The 17986-nt window shown below is 44.9% G+C and overlaps 1 protein-coding gene across 13 annotated transcripts in view; it reads right to left on the reverse strand.

Moving 5' to 3' along the window:
- The window catches only part of BCAS3 (BCAS3 microtubule associated cell migration factor), a 372074-nt gene that overhangs the window by 21289 nt on the left and 332799 nt on the right, over nucleotides 1–17986 (reverse strand). For 10 of the 13 annotated variants that reach the window (XM_074890735.1, XM_074890738.1, XM_074890740.1 and 7 more), the window contains one exon: nucleotides 2505–2672. In XM_074890735.1, the coding sequence (XP_074746836.1) occupies nucleotides 2505–2672 (168 nt within the window). Of the gene's footprint in view, nucleotides 1–2457; nucleotides 2673–17986 lie in introns of all 13 variants that reach the window. The other 3 variants (XM_074890731.1, XM_074890732.1, XM_074890733.1) reach the window with 2 other exon arrangements.

Here is a 17986-nt window from a genome sequence, read left to right on the forward strand (position 1 = left end):
CCAATATATAAATCAACTACCAACAAGCAAATTTACAGTGTTCTTCTCTGCTGAACTCTTTGCTATCATTTCACTGAGGTGAGTGGGCAGCAGAGAATCCAAGGATGAAAACTGATTGTTTTTCAAAGATAATTCGGTTCAGCCTAGGTTTGTTAAGATGTAAGTGGTTTGGGGGGCAGCGAAAACTATCCTACTTGTTACAAGCCAACAAAGACACCTCTTCTTTGAAGCAAGTACCTCCAAACTTATCTTTCCCCATTTATTAAGCAGCAGACAGATGCTAGCACTTTACCGTGCTCCAGAGCCTGACAAACGGCTGGCTGGCAGCCTGCCGCGAGCGCAGCCACGCATGTTGTAGCGAGCGCTAGTCGACTCCCTAGGCAAGTGCAGTTTTCCAGGTATCATCTGAGCAGGAGAGAACTTTTTATGGCCATCTGGTAAGAAGAGCTCAAGAGCTGTTAGGGGATGGAAGTGGAAAGGGCACGGGAGTTCACAGCCTTATCACTAGGTTTTCTTTGCTGCACTGAGTCACCACATGCCCAAATCCTGAGAATAAAGTATGTTAGTGGTGGAGAGAATCCCAAGGCAGGCAGGAAAACAGAGTGTAATGACAGCGAGAGGAGGAGAGTGGGGTGGGGTGAGTTGGGTCAATGCTCACGTTACTCACTATTGCTGCTTACATGTGCTGCTTTGAGATGGCATCTATCTTATGCTCATTATGAAGATTTATATGTCTGGAGTAAAAGCAGGGAGAAATCTCTTTAGATGAATTTTAGCTCAGTGCTGGCATCTCTATAAACAGTTTCTTTCTGTCTTTACACCTGCAGTACTGTGAGCCTAATCTTATGCCAAAGAAGTTGGCACTCACTGCTATCAGCTGGTTTTGGTGAAAATGGAAGGAAAATACAGACCTCTGCCTCTGACAAAATTCCTGGTTTACAATATAATACAATGTCAAAACTTTGGGGCAGTCAGTCACCTTGACTTGGCACGTCTAGATGGCTTCAGCTTTCAGAGAAGGTGTTCCCCTCACCTTTCCCCTAATGTACACAGCCTGAGGGGAGCTGACCCGTTATTGGAAGTGGGTACCACACAAAGTTCACTCTGATCACAGTATGGGTCAGTAAGTGATGAAATATGTGCCTTTGTCTATTTTCACAGCCTGTTTTTCCACTTTCACAGCCCTTTATAGACATGAGCTCGTTGAACTCCACACCAGCAATGTGAGGCATCTCTATCCTCACCTGTGCTCATCCTCAGATGGAGCACTGGAGTCACGGACATGTTAAGTGCCTCATCAGAGGCAACAAGCTGGTGAGAATTTGCACCAGATCTGTAACTGAGACCCATACTTAGTGTTCAAACAGCTCTTTCTGTTAGTACCAAACCTTAAACCATCCATTGACTCCAACTTTTTCAAGATGAAAATCAGAGGAAAGGCAGTTTGAAAGGCGACAAGCTGGGCTATGAAGGGTGCTTTGGCACCACTCAGCAGCTTGGTTATTGCTATCTGTATCTCCAGCCTGGGGAAGGGAGCAGCAGTTTGGTGACCTGTGGTGGGCTTCGTGCTCAATAGTGACCCTGTAAAGCAGGGGGACGAGCCCTGATGGGAGAGTCCCTGGGCCTTCGCCAGCTGAAGCAGAGCAGGGAGAGCTCGGAGAAGCACAAGGCCCTCAGCAATACACGAGGGCAACAGCAGAAGGAAGAGACAACTTCTGCTCTACACAGCCCTCCTGTAGTGGCCATAGGTTGGCATTCCCATACGTTTCTGCTAGAGCTTGTCCTCTTCTTCCTTCCCAGGCAAGTTGCCAGAGGAGTGACAAGCGAGCTGGCAGCTGATGTTAGAAGTCACTGTTACTACTGGCCGCTGGTCACCACATAAATGGTGCACAGATCAAAGACGGGCCTAGTCCTTTTACTAGAGGGCATTTGTAAAAACAAGTCAAAATTAATGGAGACAATAAAACTGCAATAACTGCGCTTTAACATTTCTAAGCATCTCCTACCACTGGGCCCCTTCTGAGCAGCATAATCTCTGACGTGCCATTCCATTTACTTAAACAGATGATATAATTTATCAATATAATGGACACTGATGAAGATGGATTAATTTGGATTACAGAACCAGGACACAAAATGAGGATGTGTGCGATTATGCCATTGTTTGGAGCAGGGTGGGCAAGGGCAGCAATCTGCACAGGCTCGGGTGCTCCTGAGTTGGCAGGGGAGGGAGGAGAGCCCTTGTCACAGCTATACGGTGAGGAAGCTTCAAGCGCCAGTATTTTTCTTCAAGTTACTTTAGGCTTCTCAAACTACGTTTGTGTGATCTACCACTATTTTCTTTTTATAAATGATTTCTCTCACACTAAGCGAGATCCCCGTGAAAGTTAATTAATCAGAGAGGTAGCGTACAGAGAAAAGGAAAAGCAAAGCTTAAAAAAAAAAAAAAAAAATCACCATTGGGTGAGATGTACGTGATCTCTGATCACACCTCTTCTTTGTACCTGTTCCTGATCCCACTGTGTCCCTGCTGGGAGATTCGCACATCGCATCGGCCAGGCGCTCCCGAAGGCCCTCTTCAGTGTGCTCCATGGAAGACATGTGGCGGAGACCGAAGTTCTCGGGCCAGCTCCCGCACACCTCCAGCAAGGTCACGCTCCGGTCGAAGGCACCTTCAACAAACAAACGGGAGATGTCTGGGAGACCCTAGGACCAAACTACTTCCACACATACTGTTTATAGCATTGGAAAGAAAGGCGGCCTTGCGTTTTGAGTTCCTGAAACACTGCTTTTAGCACATTAGTTAAAATGTTGGTGTTAATAGCACAGCAGGAGCAAGCAGAGCCCTAAGTACTGAACAGCTTTGACCAAGCAGCTGTAAGCAAAAAGGTTAAATTAAAAATACAGACCCAGTTCTGGTCTCACACTAGTGAGAGTCAGGAAATCAGCATCATGACACTGATGTAAATGACATGTAATGTTGAAAAGCTGTACGTACGTTATTAAGTACATGTTAGACAACTAGAAATTATTTTTAAAGTTGATTTGTCTTTCACTGGGTTGCTATTGAGTGCTCTTGCCCTTCTCAGACAACGGACAAGTCATTTTGTCTTTGCTGATGGGCTCAAATTTTAGCTAAAATCCCTTTCTTGCTCTTGAACAGAGAAGTGGAGCAGTGGGATATACTGATGAGGAAAGGACAGCTTGCTTTCTGCCTTGTGTTTGAAGCGTGTCTACTGAAGGAAAAAAGCAAGCCCTTCTTTCAGTCTGGGCTATCTGTGGATTTTCTGTTCCCGCACTGTGAAACTTCAGGTCAAACGTGAACTAACAGAGACTCTCCCCTCATCGGTGCTTTACTGAAGATGCTGGCTGTTGTGACAGAGCACACGCACCTACGAAAGACACTTAATTCCTTAACTTGCAGTTATTACCTCACTCACAACAGGGTATGATCTGCTGAATGCAAAGATACGATTCTGAATTCAAGATCACTTCAAAGTACAAGTTAAAATTTTTCTACTTTACTATACAGCAAGTCTTCTGCAAAGGCTTACTTAAATCATTCCCACTTGGAACAAGATTACAGTTATGCTTTGTTGCTTCAAGCACATACCATTTACTCAACTATTAGGTAACTGAATATGCAGCATTTATTGTGCCTGGTTTCTGCCAGCCTACAGAGGGGAAAAAATGCAAATGCCAATGTTTCTCAAAGTTAAAAGTACATGAAACACGTCCTTGTTATCAGGCCTTTGGTTTTCCCCTTTGATCAGCCGTCAGAAACTATCTACACTTGTAGCCTGTGACTGTACAGCTTCACAGCACACTCCCTGCCACTGACAGGTGGTAATAGAAAGGGTGAGAGACCAAGCCCCGCGGCAGGCGTCCCTTCCTCTGATAACGTCCAAAGTACCGGGTGATAACCGTTAGTAAACACTCGGGCAGCCGGTTAATCCATACATCAGCAAAGAGGGGCAGATAATTTTGAACTCTAATGGCATGGACAAAAGCACCAGGGCTGGCATTCAGGGATTTATATGGGCTGCAATGGTGACTTCTGGCTCCTGAATTTCATCGGCGCGCACAACTTTGATTTATCTCTTTGCCTGGCTGCAGAGTAGATTCCTGGCACTAGAAAACCATCAACACTAAAATGGACCTCTACAAAATGGGACCGTGGCTCTTATGTGATACATGCACTTGAACTCTGGATGAATCCCAGTTTAAACCGAGAGGAGGAATGACCAAATATTTCAACTTTTAATGGGTCTTTGGATTTATAAGGTTACTCTAGTCCACTAATTTGTTTTAAAGCAAGGGTTCTTGAAGCTTGCTTGAGAAAATGCAGTAAGGAGGTGAAGTAATTTCAATGATGTTTAAGTCTCTGCAACATTTCCACATTGTCAGCTATCCTAACTGCAGGAGGAAAAGCAAAATTTGGTCTTTTTTTGAAGCTTCTTTTTTCAGGTCATCCTTCTGCAGTTTCATGCTACCCTGAGACCCCCACCCCACATATGCTCCAAGACCCCACTGACTGCAGTTGGTTTAGACAGGGCTGTTCACATACCTGAAGAGCTATCGGGGCGGCTTTTAAACCTGCATCCCCAAACCCCAGGGTGGCAGAGGGGAGATGATGAGCTCCCACGGGTTTGCAGGGCTGTGTCGGAGATGAGAAATCTCTTCTTTACTAGTGTCTGCCCTTCCTCCGAAAGTGAGAAATAGGAGCATTTCTGCTCCTATAAGCAGACACATGAATAATAAGGCAAATGGCTTTTGAAGCTCTGCCAAGATGCCTGCATATGTGTACAGGGAGAAACTTCATAGAGCGCTGGTCTCTGGCTCCTGAGATACTTGAGTGAGAGCAAAGGAGACAAGTGCAGCGTTACCTCCACAATCAGGGCCGAGAGCTGCCAAAACTTCTTAGCAGCAACATGTGAGGTTGCAAGTGTTAATGCAAATGCTGGTTAGAGGGATTAACTGCACAGAAAGTTTTCTTGTTAAAAAACTGTAAGGCTGGTGAAGCTCTAGTTTTATCTTTCCTCCCTTTTCACTCCTTCTCCACGTTAGGAGTACACGTCTCGTGATACGATTCACCTCCAGGCATCCAGCTGTGATTCACCAGCCACACAGCACCCCACGGGTGATCACCCTGCCTGAGTAACGGGCGGCAGGGGCAGAGGGGGTCTGTGCGCCGTCATCTGCTCTGTGCTGCAGTGGAACCCACAAATTCCTCCTTATTTCAATACGCACACTGATAAAGTGGGTTCCACATAAAGCTGAACACGCAGATGTGCAACCGAGGTTACTTGGGGTGTGGGGGTAGAAAATGGGACCTTGCATGAACAGGCAGGTCCTTTCCTACCATAAAGCTCTTCCCTCTCTGATGTAAAGCAAAACTGTTTCAGGAAAAACAAGACTGATTGTTACGGATCTTCCCGTTCTTCTTGCCGTTGCATCAGCAGACAGCACACGTATCAAAGTAAAATTATTATTTTCAAGGCAGAATTCAGTCCTGGGTACTTTTACACCTTGGAAAATTCTTCTGTGAAGTGCATGAAATGGCAGATGGGCTGGTTGCTCCCCAGGAGCCTTTGGGTGCTTTGCCCTACGTATATTGTTACCAACAGCACAAGAACTAATGGCATTAAACTCACACTGATACCAGCTAACCGTATCTCTGCTATTTATTAAATTGTAATCTCTTTTTCTGGCTGCCTTCCTCTCCCCTTTTCAATCCTAGTATCTCAGTTGATAACTTATCAAATTCCCCATCGTCGGCCAGAGAGAAGTTTACAAATAAACCTCAGTGGAGTGTCCTGCTCTCAAAATCCCCCAAACCCACAGCCAGAATATGACTGCAGAGCCAACACGGCTGAGAAAGCTCCTGCTGATTCAAGGGATTACTGAAGGGTTGAGAGAAGGCAGGCTTCGACCCGTGCCTTTACAGGCAAACTGCTGAAATCCTACTGACAGCCACCAAGATCAGACCTTGACGTGTGAAGCCCAGCCTTTCTTCTGTCCCCCAGACCTGATACAGCTTTGACAGTGGAACAGGTTCCACCTGAACGGAGCAATTAATTTAGAAACAACTCAAGAAAGAAGCACATTAGCTATTATTTTAGTCAAGCAATTACTAGTGAAATCCTGGTGAAACCTCATTAAATCACTGCAAAAAATCCCATTGCCTTAAAATTGTGTCAGTATTTCACCCTATCGCGTGGTGCTTTCAAGCTAGCAGAACATTTACTTCTCCCCTTATTTGCTGAAGATGAAACTGGATGGAAATTAAGACCATCAGCCTCCTCTGTATGATGCCCAAGCACCATCCCAGACCCACAGCACTACAAATCAAAAACAACCCCAAATCAAACCAAATGGAACAAGCAGAAACCTTGGCTTGAACATCTAGGTCGAAAGTACTTTGTTTTGCAATTCCAGCGTGTTTAGCTTTACACTGCCCCAAACACTCCAAGTTAATTCTGCTCCACACGCAGGATTTTCCTATTAAAACTTTAATTTTCTCCTGATACCGATCTCCCACTTCTGTCCTTCCACTGACATTTGCCTCCCAACGAGCACTGCCCTTTACTCACACCGCTGCCGGATGGAGCAGAATCAGGCCCCCGTCTTTCTGCTTAATGTTTCTCGCATTTTATTAATGGCAAAGGCTTCTGTTATTACTCATACCAAATTACCTTGCTTAGAAGCACAGGATTTGTCGTTTGCATTGCAATTGTTTCAAGGCTTTTAATATAAAAGGAAAATAAATTCTACAGGAAGAAAAAAAAAAAAGCCTCAAACCTTGGAAACGTCCTTTCATTTCACAGCTAGCCCTACCAAGCAAGACTGAGAAAACCAGAGAAGTTTATTTTCTTCTCTGAAAAATCTAGTAGTAAAAAGTATTTTTACAAAATATTTTAATGCTCCTAGTGTGTTATTTTTCTAAGTCAAAATAGCTAAGCTAAATCTTTCACCATAGCCCTTTAATTCAAAAGCCAGGGGAAATTTTTTTCATTAAACCTCTGGACGGCTTTGTTGAAAATATGAAATCAAGTAGCTCCATTTCCTGTCTTCTAAGGAACAGTAAATCAAAAAGAGTACATTCTCCAAAAATACAGTAATGGTTCTATTAAAGAGCTTGACAGTTTTGAGCCTCACCTTGCATATTGCAACATACGTGTGAGCAAAAATAACAGAGTAAATAGGAGAGGAAATGACCTGCCAATTTTAACCGATAAAAGATGCATCCTTCTCATGAAAGGGATGGGGGTCTGACCCCCGGGGACGGCAGACCCTGGGGCGTGACCAAGACGGTCTCGGGGGGAGAGGAGGGGCTGCCCATCGCCAAGTCCCTGCCTTTTCTGGCCCCTTCAGAAGCAGGAGTGGACTTTGAAGGGAGTCCCAACCCGCTCGGCACCGGACGCCCCGGTAACCGCAGCATGAGCATGACAGGGCTGCCCAGAAAAGCCTCGGCCGGGAGCGAGAACCCCATGGGCGTGTGGGGAACCAGCGCATGGAAACTCCTTGCCCAGAGTAGTGAGTCAAATTGTAACATACCCCGTTTAAATATTAATGGTTGAACTTTCCTACAGGGTTTGCCAATTCACTTCCATGCCATAACTTTGTGACTCCAGGGGGAATGCCACAGAGCAGCAGCTCTCAGTACTTGAACGGGGACCTGTGCAAACGCCTTATTTAAGCGTGGAGGAAGCGGCGTCTCCCCGACCTGCCCCGTGTCTGACTTTTGAACGCGTGCCCGTGCTTGGCGGCACGCGCTGCTGATCCTCTCCGATGCACAGCTCACACGCAGCCTCCCCGCTCTCCCATGGCACACGCACGCCAACTTACGTGTGACAGACTTTGCAACAGCTCACCTCTGTCTATGGCTGTTGAATCAAGGTGTGAGCGTTAATTATTGCCTTTGGAAACAATGGCAGGAGCTACAGCCTTTGCGAGTAACTCTATTTCCCTGTCATCTTCCCTCCCACGGAGTTCCTTTTTTTCCAGAATCGCTCACAGTTCTGCTATAAACAGGACATTACTCACCAGCTCTGTATCCTGTGAGTGCATTTAATTAATGGAGACTTCAGCCGGGGTACCCAGTCCCACAGGCAACGAACACTTTCAAATCCCTTTGAACTTTTGGGTAAGTGAGGCCAAGAGGTTCCTGCATCCCTCCTCGGCGCACTACAGACTTGTAAACAAAAATACTGTTTATTCCTCTGTCATCATTTCTAAATGAGTTTTAAGCAAACATGCAGCTGCTGGGAGGAGCAAGCCCAGCGACAGGGTGGCCCCGGGAGCCCCTGTGCCCAGCAGCTCTGTGGGGACAAAGGCAGATGGTTGGGCAAGAGGTTGCCCAGGTTGTCCAGTGCGACAGTGGCCACATCCAGCTCAGGACAGTGGCCAAAGTAATGGTTGGCAACGTTCAGGATCAGAGCAGTGTCACAGCGCAAGCTCGACAGGTCCTCAGGGACCATCTCGCCCTCCCCACCGCCCCGACAAACGCGGTCTCCTCCGGTCCTGCACAAGGGGTTAACCTCGAGCTCAGGAGAAGCATTTCAGATGATTAGGAACATAGCCAGCAATCACAGCCATCGTGAAGGCTTTCAAATGTGAGCGGGGCTGCAATTTTCAGAGCTGGAGCAGTGAGATATTTTTATAAATACATAAATCTTCTCAAGGAAAAACAAATATAGAGGAAAGAATGTAAACATTATTGTAAAATGCATAATAAAATGTCTGTTGTTTGTTAATTTTGCTCCTTATTATCCAGTCTATGTACCACCGATGTTGAAACATTTGCCTTTTTTTTTTTTTTTTAAACTCCCTTATTCATTTAAAAATAGTTTCCTGCATGTTATATGAATAAGCAAAACCTAAGGTCCTAAATCCAGGAGAACTTTGAAGTATGAAACCCATGGTCTATGGGAACTATGTTTTCATTAATCAAAGTAGATGTTTCTAAAGCCATCAGATTTATCATGACTGGATTTCATATGTGAAACCCAATATACACACAGACATACACTGCTTGTCCTTTTGGATTAGTTCTGACCTTTTACTCTCCTTTCTGAAGGATCTGCCTTTCCTCAGAGCAAGGCTGCCCTGTTTTACCACTGCATCAGCCAAAGGAGCCTTGACAAAGTGCGTTTTCAACTCTCTGCTTTCTGTGTCTGAGTACGAGTCTGGGTTAAGGTCAAAACATAAATGATTAAGTATATTTATTAAACTCTGCCTTTGCCTTGAATGCTCCCTGCGACTGTTCTATGCCATCCAAACTGCAGTTTCACACCAGCCTGCTGGCAATACACCTGGCCACCAAACGAGGGACCCAAGTGTCACCACAGTGCCGACGCCGAGCCCTGGGCTGGCAAAAGCTGAACCAAGCCCCCGCTGAGCCCCCCGAGCATCGCCGAGGGCTCCTGCAGCCCTGGCCCAGCTCCTGGCTTCCCCAGAGGCGCGGAGGTTAGCAAAAGGACACGGGAGAGAGATGGGATGGTTTAAAAACTGAAGGCAGGATGTGACATCCATCCAAAGCAGGACTTAAAAGATAAAATGCAAAAAATCTGTGTTTGGTGTCATCGGGGAAATTTATGCCGTGGTTTTGCAGTACCAGAAGCACAAGTTTGAAAGACCAAGATGCTGGGGGCGAGCGAGGGCTCTGGTGCGGGCAGAGGTGGCTGCCACTGTGCCACAGGCACCCACCGGGACGGCACAGCCCAACTACAGCCTAAGGAATACAGTGCGCTGAAAAATAACATGAGTGTATTTGTGCTCTTCTTGCAATACTGGATACAATTTATTTAGCGGTCTAAAAGCAAAAAGAGATGGAAACTACAGCATAACTGGATGCTATTACAATTTTAAAAACAAAATACCCCCTCATAATACAACTAATTTCCAAGAAGAAATGTTTTTTTCCCTTGCATATTTTAACTCTTTACAGCTTTGTAGAATCAGAACGCCTGGAAAAAATCAGGAATGCTACAATCATCCCCAAGCCCCCTTAGAGATTAACATTTCTTTACATTTAATCCTGACATAAAGTAGAGTATCCCGAAGAACAGAGAGTCCTGCACAACACGGGGCAGTTGGGGTGGGTGCGCGTTACCAGGTACAATTCTGCACAGCAGAAACTTCACCTGATGTTCTTTCAACCTCTAGGTCTGGAAATTTCATTAAAAAAGGATTCACAAAAGATCTTCAGCACTTTTCAGTTTTTGCAAAGTTGGAAATGTTTTCTTGTGGTATCCACATACTTATAAGTCTCAGTCCTGGTTAAAATTAGAAAATCCAGTAATTTTTTTTTCTCCTAGTAAAGTTTCCCACTCTCTGAAGATCTATGACTTAGCTAAGCTTACAATAAGATGATTATTGAGATTTTCAAGAATGCCTAGGAAATTTAAACACACAATGAATTCCATTAAATCTCAGTGGAGGTTTTTTTAGACGAGTCTTTATTTTGTTTTACTTCTCATCTGAATAAAAGCTGTGACTTTATGATGCTGAAGTCTGCGTTGGCTTCACTGGGAAAAGCTGCGTAAGATGCAGGAAGGATACATCTGGTATTTCTGTGACACTACATAACGATTCTCATTTGCTTATTTGTTTATAAGCCAAGTCATTTCTGAACCATTTTGGAAGAGGTTTGCAGGCATACCCTGTCTTAGCGAGCTCACTTTGCGAGGTAGAAGTATGCCAATTCCACTGGAGAGACTTGAATAATATATTACTTCCCTTAAGAAAACAGCAAGATTTATCTTGCTTATTATCAATCTCGTGGCATGTGCAAATGCACATATATATATACGCACAAAGTACACATAATGGATTATAAAAGGCTCATATTTACCCACAAGTAAGGAAAGATCTGACAACTCATCGGGGTTTTCTGGATAACTAAGATCTTATGTTACACTTTGAGACACAAGTGTGGATTTGTCATATTGCTTAAGAATTAGTGGTAACTGTCTGAGCCAAGGAATTTAATTCTGATTGTTTCATTTGAATTAAAAAAATCTTAGTGTTGAAAAAACATTGGAACTGCACTATATACTAATATATCACTCAAACTGTAATAGGAGATTCTTTCTTGTGTAATAGAAACAGCGAGTGTAATGCTTGGAAAGGCCAAGTTCGTTGTGGGTACAGATCCGCCGCAGCTGCTAGGGGTTACCGTATCTTAAACCCGCCGCAGGGGAGGGGCGAAGGCCTCCCCATCCCATCCCATCCCATCCCATCCCATCCCATCCCATCCCATCCCATCCCATCCCGCCCGGAGCTACACAGCAGGGATGGATGTGGCCCAGCACACTGCCCTAAACCCCCGAGCATCCTCAATGTCCTCCCACGCAGCAGACCGAGCCTACCAGAGACACAGACTTCTGCTGGGCTTTGGGTAAGTTCTTCTTTCTAAGTATTACGCACACAGAGAAATGTTGACAAACAAGGGGAGATAAAGGGGCAGTTTGTTATCAACTCGGAGAAAGCTTGGAGAAGAGACTCTGCAGGAAAGCGGCCGAGCAGCCATCGAAGCTCCGGAAATGTGAAATTTGGTTTATATCACTAGCAACCAGTTAAGAATGAAACTGAAATATTTTTTGCATTATAAGAGCAAATGTTTCTCTGGTCTCACATCACCTTTTCCAGATGAAACATTTCACAAGCTGACATATAAACAGAAACCAAAATATTTTCCTAAGGTGCATCACTAATCCCACTCGGGGCCTCTAACTTGTAATTTATTTGTCTTACCTCACTATGAGATAATGTACGCCTCGGTTCCAAGCTACTGTCTAATAACTACTTGTACACAGGATAAATAAATCTCACTTGCAAATACTACGCACTCGCTGGGTGTTTGGGAAGAGCTTGCAGGGTGACTTCTATTTTCCTGCCGGTCGCTGCCCAGCACGTGCACGGCCCTGGCTCCTGGCCTCGCCCGCCTGCCTTGTGTCCCTGCCCGCCGCTGCCAGCCCAAAGCTGCAAAGCTTCTCGCAGCATTCGTAAGCACGAGGCATCTGTGGTTTGCACTTTGTAGAAATTAGCATATTTGAGTCATTTACAGGAGGGGTTTCCATGTCAGTAACGTAACTCCTTGCCATTCCCCCATGCTGTAACGGCACAGCGTGCTGGGCCACCTTGTCTAGACCGTGCTTTTGCCAAGAAAGGTTGGACCAGATGGTCCTTGAGGTCCCTTCCAACCCGGTATTCTACGATCCTATGATTTTCCTTAGGGAATAACAGAGGAGCGATGACCTTCTGACACTTTCTCTAGCAACTCTCGCTGTGCTAACGTTCAATTTATCAGGGTTATATCTAATACTATGCGCACAGCCTGCTGTAATCACAACTTCCCTACAAGTACTTTAACATATTTCACAAACAGCATGAGATGGATTCAGGTGTTAAACCGGAGTGACAGAAATGTTTGTGTTCAGGGCAGCTGGGCAGCTGCTCTAAGGATACAGCACCATTAACATCAGGAATTGGTTTGGAAACTTACTCTTGTTACTTATTAATTGAGTGACCAAGATCAGGGAATGGAGGAGAGACTGCAAAACACACCCAGAGGGCCAAATTCTTAGCTGAGGCAAAATGAGTTATCAGCACTGACAGAAAGAGTTTTATTGCTTACACCAGGGAAGAGCTAGAACATCAAGGTTTAAGTAACTCACCAAAAGTCATTGGGCAAGTCCGTGCCAGGGCTGCCCAGAAAGAAATCTCCTGTCTGAGGACAACCCAGTGCAATGCCACATCTTCCTAGAAGGTACGAAAGCATGGAGGGGATCTCCAGGGGCACCGAGTGCTGCCCTGGCCAGGCAGCAGGTCCAGACACCTTTCCACCAGCTCTGGACATTTTGGAAATTGCTCACTCCAAGTCTCTAGATCCCTCTAAGAACACTAGGAAAAGGTGTTTCTCTAAGGACTACAGGAAAAGATGAAATTTTATGTTTAGAAAATAATAAAAATTCAAAAAACCTTCAACTTGTTTCCTTGTAAGCCTTCCAAGTCCGGGAAAATAAATTCTTTTGGCCCGATTCTGAATTCATTACAAGCATGTGCCAAGTTGCACGAGCTAGTTATCTAAGCTCCAGCAAGGACTGGACCTGCAAAGCACTGAATCTCTGGTCCCAAGCCAGCTTAAGCATATACTTAATTTTAAACTTGCAAACAGCCACAGTGACTTCAATGGTAGTATATATATGCTGAAAGTTAAGTGTCTGCTTAAGTGTGCTGCTGGAGCAGGGCCAGAGCACTTGGGGACTCGCAGCACCAAGGTCTGATCTCCTACCAAACCCTGTCCAAGGGAGGGATTTCACCCCAGCCAAGCAGGCTTTGGAAGGGACAGGCAGGACCCAGCTGGTCAGGAGCCAGCAGACCCGTCCTTGCTGCCTGAAGTTTTCCTCTGCATACATTGAGGAGGTTTTGCCCTTGTCACTTGTATTATCCATCAGACATTTGGTGGCTGGATAAGGCAGAGCGACATTGCAAGGTGAGATGATGGAGTGAAAAAATTATTGCAACTGGCATGTCCTAGCCTAAGGCTTTCGGTCATTTAACTCATCTCACTCTCATCCTCAGCAAAGACTGTACTCAAAGGGCAGGAGATTTACCCTTCTACATGCCTCATGTTTGCACTTGGCAATTTGCAGTAACAACTCCAAATGCAAACAGGAGTTAGGCAAAGATGGCTCACCGCTTACGGCTAAGAGCAAAGCTTTCAGGAATAAGCAAGAACTACTTAAAAAAAAAAGTCATACAAGGACTTTTAGTGCCATGAATAACAACACCTTTTTTCCACTTGACAATGGCACTCTGACCTTGTGTTACAGAAATCCTAAAAGGTGACTAGAAGGGTGCTCCTATAGGGCATTATTCTTACAGGGAAAAATTGAAATTAAAATCTTTCTTACTAATGTCCTCGGAATTTCTCTGTCCTCTCCCATCAGATCACTGCCTACGAGAAAGCTCACTACGTACAGGTTTTTCATGGTAGGTGACCATTTGTGCATGGGTTAAAGTGCTGCCAGATGCTCAGCAAAACTCCTGGACTTCAGATGAGCGAGGCTGATGTACACCAGTGGAGATGCTGCCCAAAGGGACCACGCCAGAAACCCCATCCCCTGCAGGCTGCTGCCCGCGGGGAACTGCCTCACTGTTTCAGCTGTACTCCGAGATCAACGGTTCCCCCACAAAAGCAGAAAAGGACAGAAGTGGATGCATCACCCCAAACAAACGCAAAAAAAAAAATCAAGGGTAAGAGGAAAGTCTGATAATTCATGGTGTGCTGTTTATTCATGAAATGCAGCATGCTTTAACTCAGAAACACAAGAACCAGATTTTTATAGTCAATTTTCTCTTTTCTTCCTTCGATAAAACCCATTTTGAAGCACTGATGACATGCTTTGCTGTGATTTATGACGCAATGCAACCTATAACGTAATTTGGGATTAACCATTCAACCAGAAGCCACCCAAAGCCACCAGGTACAGAGAGAGGGATGAAGGAGAAACTTTGGTGTCTGGAAGTCCAACTCATGATGCCCCAAATCCTTGTCTGACCCCACAGGCCCTGTCCCTGTCTGGCAGATTTCCCTGGATCCAGGAAGAACCGCCCCAGTTTTCCCAGCACCTTGGCCCCTTCCCAGCACATCTGGGATGATCGAAATGGGTGTTTCTCCCTTCCTGCTTCCCCAGGGGGGTCTGATCAGACAGTCAGCTCTGCACACACTTCACAGCTCCCTCTAAATACGCTTTACAGCACCAACTGGCTTAAGTACTACAGCAAACATGGGACCGCTCACGCCCAGAGATGGAGCTGCCCAGTTACGCACAGCCCCACTGGCCAGAGAGGAAAGTCCATCTCTCCCCAGGGACCCTGGCAGCAAAACCCACGTACCATGACCTTCTGGGTTGCAATACCTAAATCCTCCTCTGAAACTAGCTTTAGTCCATGTGAATAGTTTGATGATTATAACCATGCTGCTTGCCAAGGCAAGATGGGTTCTGAGAGCAGCAGACTACGACTCTTGTGGACAATATTCCACTGAAATCATAGCTTGTACATATTTGAAAGGATAAACCTGCTACTAATAACTACGAATCAAAAGAGAAGATTCCAATTTTTATGCCAGAAAGCTAACAAAAATCTTCAGTGTGTTATAAACAAGTATCTATCATTATAAACTAAGTTCAGCATGTAAAAATCCAAAGATGGAGTTTATTGTCTTTAATGGCTGAAAAATGACAAGTGTGTTTGGTTGAAAAGGAATTTAGCAAGAAGTAGTTCTGTACAAGAACCAAAATCCATCTTTAAAAAAGAAAATCACTGCTGACAGTTTTACAGTAGAATTAAGCCGCTGTGAACTCTCAGAAGTGGGGCTAATCACAAGTTTCTGGGGAATTTAATATGGAAAAGAAATCTGATTATTAGGGAGAATCCAGTAACTCAGGTAGAAGTTGATCTTACACCTTTTACAGTCTAAAATTATGAGTGAACCTGCCGACATTTTGCAGAGGGGTTGCTTTCTGACAGACTGCTGAGCCTCCTCCCTTTCGTCAGCAGAGAGATGATCTGTGAGCCCATCGGAGCAGCCACTGTCCCAACCTTGGTCCTAATGATCTTCCCATCAGCACAAAGCCATCTACAATTAAGCTCAGCACAAAGCGTCGGGGTGAAAAACTTGCTTTAAAACCCCAGAGAAGCAAACCCAAGGAAGTGAGCAAGTGGGTGTCAGGTACTGACTGATGAAGATATGAGAGAGATTCATCAGGTCTGATGACGTGGCTGTGTAAATACAAGTGGAAGTATTTCCTACAGTGGGCAAGCTCAGAGGTGGAAGCTGTCCAAGGGGAATCTCTCAAAAACCCTGGGCAGCGGCAAAAAATGTGACAAAAAATTTGCCAAATGTTTTAGTGCTCTGCTGAAAGATCAAGGTGGAATGAGCCTCTGTGCTGGAAGCCTTGGAACAAAGACAGACTTTCCTGGAACAGAGCACGTAACTGTTCAAACATCAAGCCATCATCTCAGTTGTGAACCAAAGAAATAACAATAACAATTTTACAGAGAGAGAAGAAAAAGGAAAGGGGGAGAAAGGAAGTAAAATCTTTTGCCAGTTCCAGGCACGCTGACCTCCCTATCTGCAGATTAATTTAAATCAAGGAAAGAGAAAAAACAGTGGGACATGAGATGAAGTAAAGAAAATATTTCTAAGTACAGTAAGTGACCAGACTAGAAATGTATCCTGGGAGAAGTAAGTTTTCCTAAGCACACAAGTATTACCGCTGATACATTAAAAGGTCAACAGAGGCATGAGTAGTTTCATATATGGAGAATAGATTCAAAAGGTATGTTAGGGCACGTTCAAAGCACCGAGGGAAATGGTGGTGCAGCTCTGGTGTCTATCAAGCCATGTTTATTGATGTTCTTGCTAGCTGAGGGAAGGTTTGGGAACATGGATCATAACACCATTTTTATACCCTATAAAAATACACTGCGAAGTGATGAGAAATGGGGATTGTTGAGTTGTGCCAGGCAAGTCCATTATAAAGAAGGAGCGTACTTTTTCGTGAGGCTTTTTACAATGCAGAAAGTAATTTTTTTCTTGCTGTGAAAAAAATTGGGAACCCTCCAAAGCATATGTTTCGCAAACCTCCAAAAAGTGGAAAACAAGATTCCAAGAGGAGAAGTGTAGGAGGTGCAGTGTGAGAACAGAAGTTCAGGACGAGCTTCCCGCATGTGCTGCGCTGGGGACAGATGGGGCAGGGACCAGCCCACGACCTCTGCTAGCACACTTGCAGCTTGTGCAGGGGCTCCCTCCTCAAGCTGTTTGCCTCATAACGGATCTTAGGACAGGGTTTGGGACTGCACTGGAAGCTGATTATCCTCCCTGCAATCACAGCAGATTTTGTTTAATTGCATTCAAAACAGGAGCCAAAAATGGAGATGTTTAAGACCACCTGTATTTTCCGCTTAATCGAGCAGAGAACTGTCTTCTCATTCCAAGGGAGAGAATTAGCATCTTAACACCTTGTTTCTCCAAGACATTTGACCTTTGTAGCTGTAAAAACTAAGTCACTGGCTAATTTTCATCTAGCTGGACACCGTTCGGAAGCTACTGATAAAGTGGGATACATTGGAGGTGTTTTGGTGAAATATTTAAACTGCAGAGTTGCCACTGAGCTGAAGGCACCTTTTCCCCAGAGCCCCTGAAGCCCTGCCAGGGCGCAGCAGACAGAAGGCCTGGAGATGATAAAAGACCTTCAAGGGCATAATTCAACCTTCTTCATGTCAACTTTGAAAGTCAGTCCCAAACCCGTGCCCATATCTAAACATGTCAGTTCATCAGGTGGGGCAAGTGAAAGCATCACCTGAAGAGGTTACATCAGTAGGATCTTCTTTGGGCAGATGCAAATTAGGCTGCAAGGATTTCCTTACTGAAATTGTTTCCAACACACTCTGAATACTTGTGGAAACCAGAGCGACTGGAGATAGTAAAATAACTCTCCAGCTTTATGTCTGAGTCTTGTTGATACCACTGACCAGCCCAGTGAAGTCATTTATCCATCTTAAATCTTAAGCCTTAGTTTCTCCACCTGTATAATAGGCATGAGACAATATAGCTACTTAACTTCAGTTTTCCAAAAATCAGTATCTGGGAACGCTGGGGTCTCAGTAGCAAGTCAGTGCATATCCCTGCTCACAAAAGACCCCCTGTAGCTAACAATATGACTTTGGAACACCTCAAAAATCCAAACCAGATGAGTGCTGTGCCCATCTACATCAAAAAGCTGCCGTTTTTCAAACCATCTTGTGGTTGGGTCAGAAAGCCTGCGAGGTCTTAACTTCTGCAGGCTGTAGCATCAAAAGTTTTCGGCAGGTTTCAAGAACCCATCCTAATATTCACAGCAGTGAAGATAAACAGCCAAAGCTGAACTGGAAATCTCACTGTTCATAAAGAATGAAATTAAGCTCCATGCTG

The sequence above is a fragment of the Strix uralensis genome, chromosome 20 (assembly GCF_047716275.1).
Source record: "Strix uralensis isolate ZFMK-TIS-50842 chromosome 20, bStrUra1, whole genome shotgun sequence".
Lineage (NCBI taxonomy): Eukaryota > Metazoa > Chordata > Aves > Strigiformes > Strigidae > Strix > Strix uralensis.